This window comes from Halichoeres trimaculatus, unplaced genomic scaffold, assembly GCF_033239565.1.
Source record: "Halichoeres trimaculatus isolate MK-OKI-2021-1 unplaced genomic scaffold, fHalTri1.1 fHalTri1_scaffold_9, whole genome shotgun sequence".
Lineage (NCBI taxonomy): Eukaryota > Metazoa > Chordata > Actinopteri > Labriformes > Labridae > Halichoeres > Halichoeres trimaculatus.
Window position 1 is genome coordinate 17,092,054 of NW_027437188.1, and position 22,356 is coordinate 17,114,409.

The window sequence follows — 22,356 nt, forward strand, 5'->3', positions numbered from 1 at the left end:
AAAAATGAATTCAGTCATCATCTCTGTCACATTTTATCACAATTATTCAGTTTCATTCCAAAAGATGTGATTATTGCAGCCAGTAGATAATGTGGATCTGATTAGGATGAAGAAATAACAGCTTTACAGGTTCCTTTTCATTTACATAATAAGTCTTCACATCTACAGAGCGGCTTTGACCACATGAACAAACAAAACGATCGCCCAGAGTCGCAAATAATCTCTTTGTGGATCAATTTACTTAACCTTTGATCTACCCTTGTGCATTTTGAAGCTGGTTTGGCAGCTTCTGTTTCCCTCACTGTGCCACAAGGACCTGACCCCTTTGTGCATGTTGGCCGTGGGTCTGTGCTCTGGGACTATCCAGTGTTGTTTGTGCTGAGGGCAGGAAAGCTGTCCAAGTAGTTTGGACTGTGATCTCTGCTGCAAGGAGAGTACCAGCTCTCTGTACCAACAAAATTTGGGCTTCAACATATTTGGCACTGGTCTTCTCCCAGATTAGGATAATGCTATGGGGCTTAGGTGCTGACATAACTGTTAAAAATCTTATTTAATAACAACGTCTTCGAGCCTTTAAGTACACAGTTTTGCTTTTGGCAAAAACAGCTTTTATCACAAACAGCTTTTATCCCAATGGCACCACATAAGTTCTTCAGTATAGCCACAGAAATACACTAATAATTAATCAGTCAATGAACTGATCTTGGACAAAGGTAGAGATCATTTTGAACATGTTATGTACTGCTGGGAAGCTGACCTTTGAGGATCCATAAAGTCTTGCCTTATCTAAACCTGTGAACTAAGCAACACAATCAAAGCAGTAACATATGTAAGACGTGGGAAGACTTTGGTGGAGTTTGAGCTCATTAAACGTGTAATAAAAAAGGTCTCCAGTACTGAAAAAAATATTAAAATGCTGAACTTTTCATTCCTTAAGATTGGAATGAAGAAAAGATCTTTGGATCTAAAACATTTCATATCTGTATGGCACAGATGTTTCTGTTGGAAATCAGTGTTGGCTGATATTTGCCCTGTTCACGTGCAGAGGTCTTACATCAAATACTGTGCCATGCAGCAATGGCAGAAGCTGATGTAAATGTATATCTTACCAATCATCTCTGGTTTGTTTTCATAATTAAACATGAAGAAAATGTTATCAGTTTGAAACACGTTTCAGTGACACTGTAAGAGGAGGGACAGCTAGCAGCACTTTAAAAACATTAAATCAGATAGTTGATTTGAAAAACTGGCACAAGATCACAAAGAAGCAAAGTTCAAAACAAGGGTAACCCAACCCTCTATTCGTTTTATGCCATATCAAATTGGTGTTTGCTAGACATGCACCGATCGATCGGTGACATTTTCCTTAATTTTGGGGGTTCGGTGATCGGCCCATCCTTACATATGAAACTGATCTTAAATACCTCCAGGAAGGTCTGACAGTCAGCTATTTTTACTTTTTGCTCTGAGACCTAAAACTCAGGACACTTAATTGGCTGTTTAAGTTAAAACACAAAGATTTTATTGTTTCACAGGTATTGTTCTATGATTTTCAATAAAAATGGTGATCGGCCAGAAAATTGTGATCGGTGCACCCCAAGTGTCTGCCCTGGTTTTTCCAAAAAAGGCCTCTCTGTTTTTATCCCAAATATCACCCATAATAACCTGGCAACCATTTTTTTTACACCAAATTTGGTGACTGTACATGTTATGTTCTGAGACATTAAAGTGAGGTTTTATATCCATGTTATTACAGGTTTGAGTCAAAACAAATACTGGCTTATATGTCTCCTGTACATTATCTCAAAAACAGCAGCATCTGACAAAACCTAACAAATCTAAGAGCTTACAAAAATTTTTCACAGTGTAGGCAAGACAATGAAAGAAATGCTATCACAAATATTCACAAAACAAAGTGCTTTCTATGGGATGTTCAGTTCAGTCTTACATACGTTAGTATCTGACTGGCATATTTTAAGGTTACCTCCAAAATAATTTGTGCCCATTTGTCAAACAAATCAAATTACAATCAGCAATGATTATTTACCTTGTTTTATGATGCCGCTTTCTAGGAAAGCGTCCATTCATACTCAGATGAGCATATTGTTGAAACATAAAGAGGGTGTACAGTCCACTGTGTGTATCAGAGTCCTCATGGTGACTTGTTATGGAGATAAAAGTGTCACGCAACAAAAGTGTGCATTATGTCTTAGTTGTTGCACTTCAATTAATCGCTTAAATATCTGGCTGCAATGGCTGATTTTGAGGCCATCAATCATTTGAAAAGATCTCATTCTTCACTCTCATTACAGTGACAGAGGGGCTTAGGATGTGCGTTGTTTCTCTTGTCTTGATCACTCGTGTGTGACCAAACAGAAGAATTGCAGTTACAGTCAGCTGTTTTGTCTTTCTGTTGAGATGAAAAGTCTCTCCGAGCATCAAACACATCATCAGGTCACGGTGGCTGTCTCTGTGTCAGAGCTGCTCACCTCATAGACTGACACCAGGAGTCACCCAGCCTCTCCTCAGGTCAGCATGTTGAGTCTCTCTGGCCTTTCTTCTGGTCAAAACACTGCAGGGAGCTGGGGAAACAAACATAACAAAAGCTGAATCAGCTAATCTGCTCATTTGTGAGGTTTTTTTTGGTATTCTAATTGTTGTATTTGTCTTGCTTTTGAAACTGAAATCCAATAGAAGCTGTATATCCTCTGAGTGACTAATCCAGAAAAGTAGTTTTCTGCTGAGGATATTAACATGATGTCTCAATTAAGTTGAAAAAAAAAAAAGAAATAGAAAAATAAAAATCAGAAGTACACAATTACCACACTAGAGGTCATATCCCACATAAACATGAAAGACAAAAGAAGTATCGGCTTGATAATCAAACATCATCCCGCTAAAGTTGAGCTCATTCTTAACTAGTATTGCATAACAATTAGTTCCTTGCGAGTAACATTTTGGTTAATTCGACACTTGTATGACACAACAGTTAGTTGCGTGTGAATAATTAGATGAAAGAGGCTTTCTGTGAAAGCTTGAACAGAGCAGAAACTCAACAGTTATCTAAGAATATCACTCCCGCTCAGGGGGACAAAAATATTACTAATTAAGTAAGTGATAATGTATAGTGAGCAGGTTGTTCTGCAAAATAAGAAGTGAAGGGGTCTCATTTGCCTCCTTAATGAAGGAATTCTTTCTCACACAGCAACCAGCTGTGTACATTATCCTATGATAATGTAATGTTGATTAAACTATAAACTTAACAGTTTTATTCATTGTTAAGTCAAAATAAATCTTTTTTTTTTTACTGTTACCACTCTGTCAGCAAACAGGTGCAGAAAACTGAAGCAGTACTCGTCCTCCCAAAAGGAATATTTGCATGGGGTCTTCTTCCTTAGCTGTTCTGTCAGCTTTTACCACTCACTCAACACAGTCTAAGCCCATATCAAATAGTAGTTTGTGTTTTTTCATGTCTGTTTCATCAGTTTAGTGGACACATTCAGAAACAGGAAACCGTGCCAGGAAGAGGTCTGGCAGACCACAAACTGCACAGAATCAGAAAACAAGTTTCTGAGAGTCAATGGTGTGTATAACTGGCAGCTCACAGGACAACAGCTTCAAGCACAGCTTGTAATGGTCTTAGTAGGCAGTCTCAGTTTGATTTGTAAAGAAAAGACACCGAGATGCAGGTTTTACAGGTCAGACTGCAGGAACAAAGCCATGGCTAAGATGTCAGAATAAGAAAAAGAGGCTTGATTGGGCCACAAATGGACAACTTAAGACTAGAAGAAGATGTTACTGACTTATGAATCAAAACTTGAAATCTTTGGTTCATCACGAAGGATTTTTGTATGTTGTGAAGAAGGTGAAAGGATCTTGGAGGAGCGTGTGGCATTAATGTAAACATGGAGGAGGAAGCATGATGGTCTGGGTCTGTTTGGCAGTATCCAAGGTCTGTACACACAGTTAAATGAGGAGTTTTTCGTCTTTCTGAAATGAATCTTTCTGAATGACTTTTCCGAAAACAATAGGATACGTGGAAAGTAATATTACAATCTCTGGTCTACATGCGCTGCTATAATCAAACAGAATAGTCCATGAGGCATGCGCAAACAACCGTAAACAACCATGAACAAATTGAGAAACGTCTCTTGTTGCGTCTTACGTTATATCTGTGCATGCGCTTAAGGAACGCACCCTGAGGAAAGGAATATTCCACCCCCGTGAAACCGATTAAATGTCCATTCGGATTGGCACTTTTCTTTTGGAATGAGATTTTTTTTAATGACAACCAGACATAAACATGAGCTAAAATTTCAGTTTTTGCAGTAAGCAGCAGTAATGTTTCATATGTAGCACTAAAATGAAACAGACTGTTCAAGCTCCTACACTGGCGCGTACCTGACAACATGCAGACACAGCCAAAGTAGTGTGAGTATGTCTCAACAGTTGTTTGATGTACTGAATGCCAGCACGCTGTAGATTTTATTGGCAAAAGTTGTGCTAATGTTTAGTCCAGCAGCCATGCCTCTCATGTGACATTTGGTATTGAGCTGACAGTGTAACATGTCTTTGTCCAATTTGTTACTACATTACACAATTTGAAGCTCATAAACTCGTTTTTTTTCCCGGAAAACCTCCAAATTACATGAAGCAGGGCGAAAAAACAGCACAATAATGAAGAAAGAGTAAACTCACCCAATTATTCCAGCAGGGATGACAAGGAGAATGGCAGCACAGAGGAAGAGGAAACCCTTCATGAATTTCAAGGTGACGGGGTAGATGGAGTTAAACAAGCCACTTCCGACGAGAAAACATAAACTGTCCATACAGGCAGTGGTGGCAAATAGGGCACCTGAGAAAAAGAATAAACACACACATTAGGTACAGCTCTCATTGTTGGATATCTCCTCATAATTTACATTTTCACAATAGAACAAGACTCTCACACAAAACAACCCTCACACCAGGAAAGCATTGCACACGGTTTTGCTTTCATCGAGACAAAATACTTTTTTGTCAGCGACTGACCTTGTTCTGACGGGTCCACCAACCTGGACAGCTTTGATCTGAGCACAGGCAGCGGAGCCATGAAGAGGAATAACAGACCATAACCTGAGGATTGAAAAAAAAACTAATTTGATATATAATGTAGACTTAAAGGTAGAGTCTAAATAAAATAAAATGTTAACTTTTACAGGAATAATCCTGCTCAATCGTCACTTCTGGGCCTCTATATGTGTATGTCACTGTCTGTGTCTGCCTTGAACCCTCTCCTCAGCCTGAATGTTGATGTTTTGGTTGTAGTGGGACGTTTTTGGGCGGAGAGTAAGTGTGGTTACCTCAACCAATCACAGTGCTGAAGTGACTTCGCCTGTTGATTAGTGAGTCGAAGAAGCTATCCTGAGCAGCTACGATAGTGTCCGTAGCAAGGAGAAGGAAAAATGCAACTAAAGTGAAATGAAACGCCAAACAAATAAAGTCTTTTACTAAAAGAGGGGGAAGCTCGGCTTAACTCTCACTAACTTTCGCCACCTAGTGATTAGCTTGTGCTAACATGCCAAGTCAGGTGCACAGCTCTTGAGACTCTCCTATGTAGAAACGCGATACTACAGGTGGTTTCTGGGCTAGTGAGTGTTTTCACGTAGTCATAGTTGGGGAGCTGTGGGTGTACGCTGCCCTTGGCACTGATCCAAGAAAGAGGAGCCCAGTTTGAATGTTGTGTTTACGAACAAGAAATGAAAGTCCTGCAGACCCTACCTTCAAAACAGGCTGAAACGCCTGCTCAAAGAACTATAGCCCCAGCTCATTTCAGTTAGTTTTATAACCAGCAAAAAAAATCTGAACAGAACTTTTGAGTCAATATCAGATAAATAAGTTTGTATACATCATCATGTTTAGGTGTTAGGACAACAGCCTTTTTGCATCAAGCACAGAGTTTAATCATCTAAGTAACCCCACTAAAGCTAAAAAAGAAAAACACTATGTACCTTGAATGACTCTATTTTTGCTTTTGCTCTCACCTATGAACATGAGCTGGGTGGTGTCAGCCACAGAGAAAACTAGGAGCCCAGAGATATTGGAGGCCAAACCCACAACAGCCACCCAGGGGTCCTTCAAGCAGAACTTCATGAGCTTCAGCCCAATCAGACTGGTGAGGTATGCCATCTGTTGTGCTGCAGCTCCGTAGCCAATGAGGGTTGATCCCCAGCAAAGCGGTGAGCTCAGCTCATACAGTACGTACAGTTCCCTGCTGCCAAAATGAACAGTCACCACCAGGACGAGGCTCAGCAAGTAAAGCCACAACCTGTACTTGTGAGCACTTCCCCTTGTCTGGCCAATGTAGCCGCCTGTTGAGAGGAGTTGCCAGACATTTTTATGATGGCGTGTGGTGAGAAGCTTGGCATTTGGGTCTGGTGTGATAGACTCAGGAACGAACAGGTAAACATACAGAGCTGCCCCCAAGTTAGTGGCCAGCACCAGCCAGAAGGGGTTTATGTATCTGAAAACAAGCACAAACACAAGTCATATAGTTTTTACTTGTACACACTAGTATAGACAGAAATTTTTCAGAAGTTGTGATGCATTTTTCTTACCCTTGTGCCTTTCGCCACTGCCCACCAATGATGCTTGCAAGCATCCCAGCAAGGCCTAGACATGCTTCTAACACTGCTACCCTGAAAGTGAGGGACCTTTTGTCGCTGATATCTGCTGTATAAGAGAAGCAGCCAGCCAGGACAGCACTGAACTCACCAGTAAGGCCACTAAGCAGCCTGGCCATGAGAAAGTACACCAAAGGCAGCTTGAGGTACATAGCCACAAGGTAAATTCCAGCTTGGATGGCTATGCCAAGGTTAGGGATGATAAGGACAGGTCTCCGACCAGCAAGGTCACTCCAAGATCCCAGGATAGGCACCACAAGCAGGGCAACAGAAAATCCCCCAAGACTGATGTACAGATTCCAGTGGGCTGTTAAGGTCTCCACTTGCTGATTGAAAAACAAATAAACAAACAAAAAACAAGTCAAGGACATGTATCTGCAAACAGGCTCGTTGCATTAGGAGCATTTATAATGTCTCTGCTAGTGATCACGTTACTCTGGCTTTATGCACCCTTGACATAATTTGACCCCAAAGTGATGAGTAGTACAAAACTTCAGCGTTCTGCATCTTTGAACAGAACTGAAAACTGCTGATCTTTTTAAACATCTCTTTTGGTTACACATTATTAAGCTGCTTACTTTCAACTTGTGACTGCTGTTCCTCAGAAAACCGCTCCTTAGTTTAACAATGCAAGGATCAAAAATCTTTCCCATTTTTATGATTTTTTTTTACATGAATCTGTCCTATTTTCTTCTTATTGTACAGCAACTGTCTCTGCTTTATTGGTGTAGCCTCCGGTTTAGGTGTTTAATTAAGGCAAGTTTAACGTGTCATAATAAAGCAAAAAGTAATTATTAAATGTTTAATTAACACTGATATACTTCATTGTACTGTTCTGAATACTAGTTTTGTCTTTGAGTAATTTTAACCAACTGAGAATTGGACAAAGCAGCTTATGTCGAAGTAAGACACTTCAAACCATCAATCTTTATTTGGATGTTTCTCAATGGGTTTCACCTACTTTGTGCTCATGAAAAAGGACATCACCTTTCCTTTAAACCAGTAAACTTGCTCACCAAATGAAGATTTAAATATTGATGAAAGTACTGAGAAAAGTTGGATATGATCTCATCTCCATTATTAAAGTATAGCGTGATCTATGTTGGTATGAGGAAAAGTAAACAGGTGTTAAGTGTTGTTACCCGCTGCAGAGAGTCCGTAGTGTCCACGGAGCTGTTGCTGCACATCAGCCTCTTTGTGCCGTTGAAGCCCAGGTCATCGCTTATCCGGTCCCACAGATACTGTGTGACCAGAGGAGACTGCAGGGCAATAGAGAACATTGAGAGGAACATCACCGGCTCCACTGACAGTGGTAACGGACACTTGTACGGTGGTCGCCAGGAGCGGACGGTGGCAGCTGCAGCCTCCTCCGTGGGCCCACATGAGCCGTACGTGGACTTCTCCTCCTCGGTGAAGTTGACGCTGAGAACATCTTCAGGAACGATAGCTGCGGTGTCCCGCTCCTCCATGTCAAACCGACTTAAACTGAACACATGGACTTTGTTTCCGTCAAGAACTTTATTCAGAATACTGCAGCACTTGCTCTCTATTCCATTACGTAACGCAGTGGTCAGCGGTGTAGCCCTCTCTGATCCCTGCCAACGCTAGGTGTGTCAAACTCTACACGTCAAGCGAAGTGCAGTGGACGGACATGAGTGTGAAGGTAACTGATCTACCAGCTCGGTTTACAGGAACTCGGTGCTCAGTAAAGCTGCAGCTCAGCGACCTTGTCTGGGCAAAGAGGGAAACTACATGTTCAACCTGCTTCATGAGCCATTTAGTGCGCTTCTCCAAAACTGACCAAAGACCACTGACGGCACCGCTATCAGACTGAATGCAGGTCGTAGTTGTTGTTGTAACCCGTTTTTAATAGGCTCCTAGAGCCTCCGCGAAATCTACACTTCACCCATATGCAGATATTAGGGGTTTAATGGCTAAAGAAATGCACAATAGAAGGGTAATTGTAAGAATAAAGTTCATATCCAATGAAAATAATGCATTTTGTGACGTATGTAGTTGAAGCAGGCTGAAAGACAGAGAGAAACAGACATGCAAAAACAGACACCAAGATAGCAGTAGAGAAGTTTAAAAAATTAGTTTGCAAATTTTATAATGATCGAAAAAAATTGAAATAAAAAAATGTATGGCGCCTTTGAAGACATAGCAACAAAGGTCTTGACACAAAAAAATAAAATGCAACACAAACAGGGTTTAAAAAAGAAGGAAAAAGATAATGAAACAAAGAAAAACATGGAGTGTAGTACCTGAGATGTTAGTAGTGGAAGATAAAATAGACTAACATTATGTCAGACATTTAAAATAAAATCATGAGTCATAAACAGTAAAAACAGATTACAAATAATAATAATAATAATAATAATAATAATAATAATAATAATAATAATAATAATAATAATAATATATCAAATTAATAAATAGTATTTTTTATAGATATTACCTTACAAATACATTTATTACAGCACCTATTTTGTTTTCCAAGCCTGTTTAAAAAAAAAAAAAACTCAAGACATTCAAGTTTGAGATGTAAGGGAGTATTTCATTTATTTTATTTTATTTTTTTTAAAAGCAGGTTTTACAATGACATCTTTTGCCTATCACCTCTATAAAAGTAAAACTTTCCATTCGAGAGATCTTATTTCCTCTAACCTCAAAATCTGGCCTTAATTTTAAATTACAAACTGGACTGGCTCTTTTGTGTTAATGCCAGATTAGCAGAAATAGCTTAATGCATAATAAAAATAAAAATCTTTCCTTTGCAAAACTTGGCACGAGTGCTTTTTGTGCGCTAATCCTACAGTCAGTCGACACATTATGTTGATTTAAAGCTCTAGATCTTAGAACAAACAGGGAGCTTATGACACATTAACTAAAGCACATTATGATCACTGCATTCTGATTAATCCTTGTTTCTTATTATAAATGTATATTTTATCACACTGCATGCCTTTAATAGCAACACTTTTGGTAGTGTTAGAGACAGAACTTAAAGATAAAAGATATTGAAATATAAATGAAAAAAAAAAAAAAAAAAAAAAAAATCCTACCGACCACTTTAAAATGTGTTTTCTCCACCCTGCATAGAGAGCTACAGACAGTGACAGCTTCAGGAGAAAGGCCTGATTTTTTTTACGTCTTAAGGTAATGAACAAGCTTTGTGTGTCTTTTTTTTTTTTTTTTTTTTTTGTCTTTTTATATGTTTTATTGCCATTTGAAAAGAACACTGACATCCAGCACCAGCAACACACCTGCTGCCATCTTTTACAGATTCTCTATCTTTATGGTTTAAGATGTCTGTCTTGGAAAACTACTAGAAAACTTTGTGTTGCTCAAACTTCACTCTGTAAGAGCTGGCCTTCATATATTCCGAAAAGAGAAAAAGAAACCACAAAGATCAGTAAAAACAATGTTACAACAAAATGAATCTCATGGGAATGAATTATCCATGAGAAAGTGGTCTTTCAAAGTCAGAGTAGTTGTTGGAAATCTCACCGACAAGTTATTACAGGTACTGCAAGGATATCTTTGAAAGGATTTTCTAACCGTTTTGAGTAACCCCTTTGGAAAAAATAATCTCTCCTTTGTTAGTTTTTGAGCTTTTAAGAGTTTTTATGAAGTTAAACCGACAATCGCAAACTTGAGTTAACTCTTAAAGGCCTTTAACAACAGTCACTTGGTGGGACTTTGATCAGAATTAGTTATAAACTCAAGGCTGCTCCAAGCGATAAAAACATCAATCATCACTCTCACCTTCAAAAACCTTTCTCAGCTTCCGACTAAACACACACACACACACACACACACACACACACACACACACACACACACACACACACACACACACACACACACACACACACACACACACACACACACACTCTGAAGTCACAACACACACTGTGGAAGGCTGATCTGGTTTGTCAACATTTCAGCTCTGGGAGGCTTTTCCTTGGAATCACAACATTACTTTTCATAAGTTACGCCCCCAACATTTATTTATGGCGCCTTGAACCCTCCCATCTCGTGTTTTTGTTTTTCATAGATTACTGGCTCCCTGCCTTTAGTATGACTCTTGAACAATAGACATGACTTTCTAGTTACTGTCAGGCATCCTCAGGGGTTATGAGCGTGTGATATTTGGTGGCACGTAGGGTTATATATCAGCAACAGTATCAGTGTATTAATACAGTTAATTTGTTACAGTTCAGCCTTAATGTTTCTGTTTTTCTTATTTATGCTAGTTTTAACCTGACTACTTTGGATCATTTTTTCCTATATTTTTCCTTAATTTTTACAGGAATGATAGAAATTATAGGAATGATTCCTGCACCATTGGACCCAATGCATACCAATTCATACATTTGTGTGTCATTGTCTTTCTCTATCATTCATATTTTTGGAGATGTGGGGGAAAAAAAAGGGGGGGGGGGAAGGTTCAATGCCTTGTCCCTCTTATCACAGTACCTAGTGCCTATGAGCAAAGTAATGAAACCACAAATTACACTGCAGAGTATGAGTATGCTGTTGAAGTTTAATGAATGTCTCTGTAAAAGGAGCACTCCACGCTTATCATACATGCCCCACATAGTGCAGATAAATCATCTTTCTTCACTGTCGATCATTTCCACACATTTTATCAACTTGTTCACACTTTATGCCTCTTACAGATAGGGGGAACACACTTTGAACTGTCCTCTGTCAGTTAATTTTTAACCTGCTTTCAGGTCGACATTATGCTTTTACCACCATAAATAACGTGACTTGTCTGTTCCTGTCTATATGATGTCTTACCTCTCTGACGCTTTACTTTGGATGTCCATCACACCTTGTGGATCATGGCTGGATTTCTTACATATCTTTGGAAAAACAGGAATTACATCATCATAGTCCTGACGCCTCTTCTACTTCTACCTCTGCCGCTTGTCATCCAGACCCAGGTAAAACAATGGCAAAAACGAAGTGCATGTGCTTTTCTTTCAGTTTATACATGTGCTGATAGATTTTACATATAAAACATATTTTGGACCATCAATTTGATTCTGATTTCTCCTTAAACTTCAGTTTAAAAGTAAATTACAGGAAGCCAGTAAGTTGCAGCTTGCATTTCTTTAACTTAAACCAAGTGTTTCTGTAAAATGCAGAGCAATGAATTGCAACATTTTCAGATGAGGTTTTAGATACAGGTGTCCCTGGAACATCCCCAGGGCAGGTTAAGGGGTCAAAGAGGTCACTGATCTACTTAGTTATATATTTACTTACGTCAGGCAACAGGTCAGCCTTCATTTAATTCTCATATCTAATCTCTGACCTTCGGCTTTTGTTCAAAATATTGTCAACACTGGTTGCCTATAGCACCATGCAGTATGAATATCACAGGGACAAAATCCAACACCACACAGGTTGAGACTGATCGCATGGTAGAAACACCCATTCAAGTGAAAAACTGAATTATTTCTGAAGATTGGCATCGAAACACCCTGCTGAGGTTGTTAACCACAGCTGCCTGCTCCCCGTCATCAGGACAACATCTATTAGGAGAGCCTGAGTTTAGACACTGCTTCAGTATTCTCTATACTCATCCTTTATCCACCAATAACACAATTTTAAGAGCTGTCTTAAATATTCATTCTAGAGATTTAAAGTAATTTTGCAACATTTGTGTTACAAAATTACGACAAATTGTGCTGAAATTTTGAACAGAGTTAAGTGAGCAACATATTTGGAGACTAAAACAACAATATAGCTATAGGCTGTAAACTTAAAAGCCAAAATGATTGTGACCAGCTGAAAGCCACAGTGCAAAGGTCCTGACCTAAATCTGAACAAGATTAAAAAAAACTTGATGGTGTAAAACATGTTTATAGAACATAAACAAAGTGTTGGAGAGCTCTACAATAAGTCTAAATATGGGTCATTTGTTTTGTGGAGCCATGGTTAAAGTCAGTGAGATTGAAAATTGGGCAGCTTAGAGGATATTAAGATTATGAGCTCGCCCAATCAGAGGGGCAGCTCTGACTGACGTGCACCCTATAGCTGTACTTGAAGCCCCCTTCACTTTCAGTATGGCCGCTATAGCTGATCTGCTTTAAAACTCTGTTTCAAAAACAGACAGCTGTGGTGTCAGGGAGACTATGACCATTAATTATAGAGTCTACAATCTTTACTCAGGAGAACTTTTGTTTCCTTTGATAAAAGAAATATAGACATCTGGAAGCACTTCTATTGCTCTGACTGCAAAATTCTTCCTGAGTAAAACACACTATCTTTAACCAATAAGATTAAGCAAACATTTAAAGATAAGACTACGACCTTATGTGTAACCATCACTTTTAGACATTTGTGAAACAATCAATTGTTTCACTCAATTGATTGATTGATGTCAATTGATCACTCATCTGTCAATACAGGAGGCAAAATGTGGCTTTGTGATCATCCTCATGGCCCTGTACTGGTGTACCGAGTGTCTCCCTCTGGCTGTGACCGCCCTGCTGCCTGTCATTTTCTACCCTATGCTGGGCATCATGGATGCACCAGAGGTATAACTTTTCTTTCATCTCAATACAGAATGAGTAAGTGAAGTACTCCAACACAAGCTTTTCAAGAATTCATCTTTTTGTCCACTCACATTCTCCTGTAGGTTTGTGTGCAGTACCTGAAAGACTCCAACATGCTGTTTATCGGTGGGCTGTTGGTTGCTATTGCTGTGGAGAAGTGGAACCTACACAGGAGGATTGCTCTTTATGTTCTGCTCTTTCTTGGGGTCAAACCGTCACTGTGAGAAACTTGATTCTCTACATGCATGAACCTACACACACTGCAGATGAGATATTCATCACTTCTATTCATTAAAAAGTGTATCTTATTACATCTGTCACATCTTTTAACAATTTTCCCGGATTCTCTATTGTTTATCCCACATTCCCTGCAGCCTATTGATGGGTATCATGAGCACCACAGCCTTTCTGTCCATGTGGATCAGTAACTCAGCCTCCACAGCCATGATGCTGCCCATCGTCAGCGCTGTGCTGCAACAGCTCTATGACACTGAGGCTAAGTCTGCAGAGAGAGATTGTAATGCAGATGCTGAGAGTGATTCTCAGGATGATCAGGCAGTCGAGATGGAAGATGTCAAAGAAACTGTTGAGAAGGAGATCGAAGCAGAGGATGGTAGCATCAGCATTGGTATGTCAGCTTTGTTAGGTTGTTTTAAACCTTATGTCATATAAAAACAGTTAACTTTCGGTTACTTTTTCTTTAAAAGATATTGTTTAAATGGTGTTTTGCAGATGCAGATAAAGATGATAGTGAAGACATTGCAGAAAACGGGGTGAGATCAAGTACGTTTTTCAAATTTCCTTTCTTTGCAAAAATCAAGGGAGTAATACAAGATCAATTACAGACAAAATGTCAGCCAGATGTAGTCCTACCATCACCCAAAATAAAAAATTTAAAGGTCCCATATTATGCTCTTTTTCTGCAGTTTGATAAAGCAATTCAATAAACCAAGCACAGCAGCATTGTTTCCAGGCTCTCATAGCCCCTCTGTTCAGAACGCTCTGATTTAGTGGGCGTGACCTTTATATGTAAATGAGTCACCGGTGATACCGCCCCGCTCTTCTGCGTCACTGGGAGCGGCGCCACGAGCTTCGAGTGCACAATGTTTAGAAAACAGAGAAACTCCTTTACTGTAACATTACAGGCTAGAACAACAGGCTAACCACAGCTAAAGTTAGCATCCTGAAGCTAACACAGAGACAGGGGGGACACTGAGGAAAAGCTCTTACATCTGCTCCACAGCACACAGCATTTAAAATACTCACATTTCCAGGGTCCAAGGTTTGTTGGCAGATGGTTGTTAATGCACCTGGATTCAGGACCAGTCTATTTGCTAGCCCTCTGTTGTACTGTCCAAAGTTGGAAAAGCAGCCGGCCGTAAAGTGACTAGCACACACATGCACAGTTTTACTGAGTGTAGCTGGTACATTTCCTTGATAAATGAACTCTAGCCACTTAGTTTTGTCTTCTTCCGATCTGAGAAGCTTGTGCACGGAACTATGTGGCTGTTTATAGCCAAAAATAAAGCAGTGATGGCTGTTCAACTTTGGCATTCTCTTCAGGAAGGGGAGTGGGCAGGAGGAGGTTTGGGGGTATCTGCCCCAGTGGACCAATAAGGTCAGACTTTCTCCTGATTGGTCAAAAAAGAGAATCGCTGACGTCGGCAAATCCCCAAAATCCAAACAGCTTGTTTTAGGTCAGGATTTTACATTAACAAGCACTACTAAGAACAGGTTTTGTCACTACATATCACATTTTGTGGGCTGGGAGGAAAGCCAAAGACCCACAAATTTCACTTAAAGACTTACTAAAGTGATATTTGTATAATATGGGACCTTTATCTTTCTTTGAACTATTGAAATCCAGTAGTAATACCATCAAAAACTGCTTCGGCTTCACATTTAAATAAGAAAGACTTTTGTTGATGATGAAGGTCTGATTCAGTCTCTCCAGATGTCAGTCCCAAAAGTGGAGAAGACGAGCGGCGCCGACTAAAGAGACAGCAGAAGTATGAGAATTGGAGAAAAGGCATGTGCCTGAGTGTTTGTTACTCTGCCAGCATCGGTGGTACAGCAACCCTCACTGGAACAACACCCAATGTCATCCTGCAGGGCCAGATAAATGAGTAAGTCCAACAAACACGCCAATAAACACACAACTAAACAGAACAGACTATCCAAGATAAACACAAAATACTTAATCCTTACAGGTTATTGCTTTATTGTTTTCATAAACAGGCTCTTCCCAGAAAACGGAGACATAATTAACTTCGCAAGCTGGTTTGCTTTTTCATTTCCTAACATGGTGATGATGCTTGCCCTGTCTTGGTTATGGCTGCAGTTCATGTTTTTTGGCTTCAAGTAAGTGTCATCAACCGAAACTCATCTCTGCTTTGAGGTGGTGCTTTAACTAATCAGAGTGATGTGATTCACAACCTGTTATTTCAGCTTGAAAAAGTCCTTTGGGTGTGGTGGCAAGAGAGACATTGACCGCGAGGCGCACCAGGTGATCAAAACCCAGTGCAAAAATTTAGGCCCCATGAGCTTTGCTGAAGCCAGTGTGCTGGCTATCTTCACACTGCTGGTTCTGCTTTGGTTTACCAGAGAGCCTGGGTTTATACCTGGTTGGGCTACTGTGCTCTTCAACAAAGAGAAAACGTGAGTGTTTGTATTTCTAAAAAAAAAAGCAACTTTGAATCAACAAAGTTCTTTGTTATTCTGACCCAGTTCAGTGTCAGTTGCTAGAAATGCAGTCTTGGGTTCATTCGCAAGTTTCTTTGAGCTGCACTGTTACCAAGTTCAAACAGTGGCTCAGTGTTCTCTTAAAATGTAAACATGACATATGTTTCCTTGTCAGGTACGTCACAGATGGCACTGTGGCCATATTAATGTCATCGCTCTTGTTCTGCATCCCATCCAAATTGCCCAGGTGCTCTGGGGAGTCCAAAGATGGTAGGTCAGCAAGCATGTAAAAAGATATCATGTCATTGTATTGGGTACGTTGGTTCTCATACTCTATCATCACCTGAAAAAACCCAAACACACCCTGCCCCTGTGAACAATCAACCAAACCAAACACATTACGTCACTTTATAAATAATTTTTTGTTCATTTTATGCTCTCATTTTTAGGTAGCATTGATCAGATTGTATCAAAAATACAAAATTAACTTTGTACATGTTTAAAAGGGGGCAGTAAAGCCTTCAGCTGCATGTACAGCACATTTATTAAGCTGGTTGTTGCTGCAAAACTGTCATACAAAGAAAACGAAGCAGTTTAATAACCGTTCCCACCCTCACTGCCTGTGAAAACTAGTCTTGCTTAATCAGTGTTTTCTACTGACTGTTGTCACAACTTCCTAAATGTAGCCTGATAGCACCGAGGTCAAGTCCGGACAACAGTTCATGCTGTGCTTTTCCTTAGACAAATTACTTTTGAACCAGTGTTCTTTTGTTTCAGCCTTGAGAACATGAGTACGTCCATGCCCTGCCTTTGAGCAACAGAGTCCTCTTTACATCTGAGAAGTAGTACAGCAGTTTGTTTCAAACTCAGAGCAGTGACAGGATGATTCACTCAGGCCATGGTTTAAGAGTGTGATGCAGCCCTTTTGACACCAAAGTCCATTTGTCACCTTGGAAAAAAACAGTTCAAGGTCTAGTTCAAAGGTCACTCTTTAATCAGAATTTTGATGGCTTGGCTGTTTTTCACATTTCCCTTTATCTTTACAGATCACTTATCATGTCCTAACATTAAATTTAGACAACAAAGACTAGTTAAAAAGTTCAGTTATTCAGTAGTTCAAGCCAAAGAGTTAAACTCATATATTATAAAGAATAAGTTCACACAGGAGGAAACATTTCAAGCATTTATTTCTTTTAATCGTGATGATAACGGCTTACAGTTAATGAAAAAACCCTGAAGCAACCAAATTTCCCAGGAGTTATGTTGCACAAGATAAATAAAAAAAAAATAGAAGATTTTTAATAAAGAAATGTTTAAGTGGTTTTGGTGCTGTGGACAGGTACCAAATGCTGCTTGATAATGAAATCAGCATTTTTATAGCCATATAGTCCTGCTCTTCCAAGCTTTTCAGATTAAGGAAGCACTAAAGCTCTAAAATTTCCTGTTGAACGGCTGTTTTGAGTCTGGACTTCAACAAAAAAAACAGTGGACCAATGCCAGCATTGTGATGTACTGTACATTACTATCTACCTGTCTTATGTCTGTCCGAAGAGGTTTGGCTACGAGCTGTAACCTTGCCCTTTTTACCGTCTCCATAGGAACACCTGCTGAATCCCCTGAACCTCTGCTGAAATGGGAAATTGTCCATCAAAAGATGCCTTGGAACATTATAATACTCTTGGGTGGAGGTTTTGCACTGGCCCATGGAAGTGAGGTAGATGAAGTGACAATAAATTTGACATTTTTATGGAGGTGAATGCTCTGATGCTGATGTGTTTCTTCATTCTACACACAGAAATCAGGTCTTTCTACGTGGCTAGGTGAAAGTCTCATTCCACTTCAGAGCATCCCTCCATTTGCCATCTCCATCCTGCTGTGTTTTCTGGTGGCCTTGTTCACTGAATGCTCCAGCAACACAGCCACCACTACTCTCTTTCTACCTATACTGGCCTCAATGGTGAGACAAAACACAACATAACTTCTCCATCTCCAGATGACTTGAATTTTTGATATATGTGATGATACATACATACTGGCTTATAACAGGTGTCTGAATGTTCACTTGACTTTTATTCAGGCCACTGCCATCAAGATACACCCACTGTACGTCATGATTCCCTGCACTTTTGCTGCCAATCTGGCTTTCATGCTGCCTGTGGCCACCCCGCCCAACGCCATTGCCTTCTCATTTGGTAACCTAAAAGTCATCGACATGGTAAGACCTTCAGAAGTTGTTCATACACTCTGTGAGTTCTGGGTGAGGAGATCTCATCTCTGGTCATTTTTCTCTGTTTTCATCGACATAATATCCCAAATGTTCATACAAGTTGTCAAATATCTGACTAATCCCGGATGACTGAGAATACAAAAGTATCTTAAACATGCCTGTCAAAAAAATAAAACGGACGTTATCAGATTACTTTAAGTCTAACTCTGATAGGATGTTGACTAAGCACTGCACTGCCTTTGACTGGTATCAGATTAAAATATGACCTTGTTTCCTGGTTATTCTAGGCAAAAGCTGGATCCATGTTGAATATCATTGGGGTCGTAACCATCAACATTGCCATCAACACGTGGGGGGTGACCATGTTCCAGCTAGATACCTTCCCGGACTGGGTCAATGCCACCAGAAGCCCTTGACTGTGAACACAGGAAACTGGAAATGATGGCGAACAGTATCAGCTTATTTATCAGAACTGGACTTGACTCCCAAGTGACTTGGTATTTTTTTGCGCCCTGGATGCTCAGTACAGCCAACACAGCCTGACATGCACTTAAACCTTGTCCTTAAGTGCCTGGACTGCAGCTTTGTATCAAATGTCTCACCACACATTGTGATTTTCTTCAGAAAAAACAGGACTCTCTGGCTATGAACACTGGAGTATCTACTGTTAACATTTTGATTATACCTACTCTGTAAATCATCTTGTTTACATTCAACTGAAATTACTAATATTATTAAGTGAATATAAATTTACTGACTTAAAAACATTTTTTTTGTATACTAATGCATCATAAAATTTAGTGCTTTTGCTAAAATATTTCAGCAAGTAGAGGTGTTCTTACTGTTGTACACAAGTGTTATTATGGTTTTGGACTGAAAAACAGATCTTTCTTTTTACACAAGTGAACAATAATTATTCCTACTTGGTTACTTGCAGGAAGAAACTTCAGGCAGCTCTGAAAAAAAAGAATTAACCTTTGCCATTCATGGTTTATGGCAAAAGCAGAATATGTACATGCAAAAAACATAAATCTATGGTTTACAGATCCTGCAGGTTCCATTTTTTTTGGATAGAGTTAAATTAAACAACGGTCTCAAATCTCATTGCTATCCATAGGATTAGGACCACTGGGTCCCCAATTGATTTAAAGAGATCTAATAGGACAGACGGCAAATCCCTTCAAGGGTCACTGAGAGAGAAAAGCAAAATGAAATCAATTATAGAGAACTAAAAATTCATTGAACTTCTTGGCATGGATTTGTATAAATTCACTTCCCGTTTGACTGGCAGAAAAAAAAAGGATTTTAAAATGCTGAAACTACTGTACACACAGGTCAAACACGTAAGCAGGACTGACATCGGTAATATTTTTCATCCAATCTGGCAACAGTATGTCTAGTATGGGACAAGAGATAACATCATTCAAAGGAGAAACTGTCTCTCTTACTAGATCATCTCTCACAGTGATGGAAGTTTATGAACTCTCTATGGACATCAGTTGTCAGAGGTAGGAGATTGTCTCAGTGCCGTCGTGTTTTAGTTTTACTTTTACTATTTAATGCTTTTGGTCTTTCATAACCTAAGATAGTCCTGTTTGTGTCATTGTAAACTCCAAACAGATAAGCATAACAAGTTGAATATTTTTTTCACCTTTGTTCCAGTTTCTGTTTTAAAGGCTTCTATAGAATGTAAATGGCTTGTTTATATTAGTACAACTACTATAACTACTACTCCTACTTGTAAGCACAACACCAGGAATAACCAATGAAGGTGATCCATTGGGTTGATTGATTTCAACACCATAACTTTTGACAAGTCTGAGGTTACTGGCCATGTGAAGGAATTGTTCTTTATGAAATGTCAATCATTATGATACTCTGTTATCTGTAATAATATACACCTTGGAAACCACTTCGTATATACATAACATTTTTTGAGGCTATTGTGATAAGGGAGATTGACGCAGGTGAAATGGTGAATATACCATACTTGGAACAGTCACTTGGGGAGACAGCTGTACATTATATCATGAAATATCCCTGGGACAGGAATAGTAATTGCTGTTTTTATATAACCTCACTCTGAGCCAAAAGGTGATGTCAGCAATAAATCTCGCTGCCTCAGGGATCCCAAAGGTTCCACTCAATACTCTAAAAGGCACTTGTAAATTAATTCTACTTGACACAGAATATATAGAATAAGATTTACATTTAATTCATCTTAAATTTAAGCTTTGATTTCATTACACATTTATGTATGCTTTATAAGTTAATCAATAACATAGGGCCTTGTGATAAACTCAAGGTTTCAAAGTTTTGGGACAGCATTGGTGAAGAAAGGAATTTGTATACGACGTCTTTTTTCATTAGACTTTGCTTTACTGCAGCTCTTGAACATACAAAGGGCGGTGGTCTCAACCTATAGGAGATTGTGAGATGACACACACTAAGAAAGCAAAAGAAACATATTTGTACTTAACTTGAAATTCATGAGTATTTCGGCATTTTTATCAGGTATTTGGTTTAATGTTTCTGTATTTTGATTTTTTACCAGAGAAATAGATTCTTAAAAAAGACATGATGTTCCATATATGACTAATAAGGATTAGTACCAAGTTCTCGAAAACGAGATGCTGCATCTCAAGGGGCAATCCTAAATAAATTCAATTCAATTCTATTGGTACCGACCACATTCTGTAAAAAGTACTGGGTACAAATTTATGTAAGACCAAAAGGTACCATGTTTGTGTACCTAAATGCATCCTTGAGACTGTGAGGGAGTGGAAGAGTAGGCGATTTTCCATGCTGGACATGAACACAGCATTGCTGTGCTGGGTGTATATTGGAAAATAAATATGTTAAATCGAAAAGAAAAATTGATTATCAAAAATATATATATATTTTTACCACATAAACAAAAAAAAAGTACGGATATGGGTACTGTTCACTGTTGGTATCAATTGCCAGGTACTGGGCATTGGTACAGTATCATTTCAACAGATGGCTCCTTGAAGCTTTGAATAAATATTATTAATATAATGCATTATTATTTTTCTTACGAATGATATATATGATGCCCTGACACTAAACAAAATTGTGACAAACCTTACCCTAAAGCACACTAACCCTAACACTAAAGCACACCAACCCTAACCCTAACCCTAACCCTAAAATGCAATAACCCTGACCCTAAAATGCAATAACCCTGACCCTAACCCAAATACACACTTAACCTTACCCTAACTATAACCCTAACCCTAACCCTAACCCTAAAACACACTAACCCTAAACCTAAAATGCACTAACCCTAACTCTAATCCTAAAACACACTAACCCTAACCCTAATCCTAAACCTAAAACACACTAACCCTAACCCTAACCCTAACCCTAAAACACCCCAATCCTACCCCTTACTAACCATAATCTTTAAACACACTTACTCCAACCATAAAACACCCTAACCCTTAAACACCTGTAACCATTAAAACCCTTAGAAATGATCAGAATAGACTGGCCAAGACTGGCATTTCTGAATTTCATTGAGATGACAGGGTGCATATTTAAAAACAGCAAAATAAAGTTGCGTGCACAGATACGCATGAGCCATCGGCATGATTTAATCTTGTGATGACAGTTACCTGTCAACCTGCCATAAATAATTTCTTTGTCAGATGATATATCAGAGCATGCTCCATGTAGTTCAGATTTACAAGGCTTAAATGTGTAGACAGATTTTGAACAATTTAAGTTTAAAACAAAACTTGTTTTCCTTAAATGATCAAAGACTTATTACTTTGGTGTGTGTGTGTTTTTCAACATTATATTACACCCGGGTGCAGTCCAGGACTTTCCTTTTCACAGGACAATGAGACTTTCACAAAGGTGCCCCCTGGAATCTGTTCCCACAATACACCCTCCTCAAGAACTCCATCTTTGGCAGCAAAAAAGCCCTCAGCAAAATTGTTGTGCAGAGACCTTGCACTGTAACACAAGAGTTTATTCAATCTGTAATTAATCCTCTATCTCTCTGTCATTCTGCCTCGCCTCCTCACTGAGGACAAGGTTTGTACAAGCTATAGCTAAGAGGTAAAGGGTATTACTGTTTTCCTGGTTCATCGGGAGGATAGGATAGGAATCTACCTGTATTGACATACCTACTGCTCCCTCTCCCTCTCTCCTTTTCTCTTTCATTCTCAACCTCCCTTTCTTTTTG

At 39.2% G+C, this 22,356-nt stretch overlaps 2 protein-coding genes across 2 annotated transcripts; one reads left to right on the forward strand and one right to left on the reverse strand.

The window, feature by feature from the left end:
* Positions 1-22: 22 nt before the first annotated feature.
* Positions 23-8,318, reverse strand: slc46a1 (solute carrier family 46 member 1). The gene is made up of 6 exons (XM_074680231.1): positions 7,805-8,318; positions 6,597-6,988; positions 6,024-6,502; positions 5,032-5,115; positions 4,699-4,855; positions 23-2,582 (listed from the first exon to the last, which is right to left on the reverse strand). The coding sequence occupies exons 1-6, from the start codon at positions 8,129-8,131 to the stop codon at positions 2,531-2,533; spliced, it is 1,491 nt and encodes a 496-aa protein (XP_074536332.1). The 5' UTR covers positions 8,132-8,318; the 3' UTR covers positions 23-2,530.
* Positions 3,407-18,737, forward strand: LOC141798344 (solute carrier family 13 member 2-like). The gene is made up of 13 exons (XM_074680232.1): positions 3,407-3,428; positions 11,511-11,617; positions 13,088-13,216; positions 13,318-13,454; positions 13,609-13,862; positions 15,213-15,360; positions 15,473-15,595; positions 15,683-15,892; positions 16,092-16,186; positions 17,515-17,630; positions 17,712-17,873; positions 17,994-18,131; positions 18,431-18,737. The coding sequence occupies exons 2-13, from the start codon at positions 11,516-11,518 to the stop codon at positions 18,557-18,559; spliced, it is 1,743 nt and encodes a 580-aa protein (XP_074536333.1). The 5' UTR covers positions 3,407-3,428; positions 11,511-11,515; the 3' UTR covers positions 18,560-18,737.
* Positions 18,738-22,356: the final 3,619 nt, after the last annotated feature.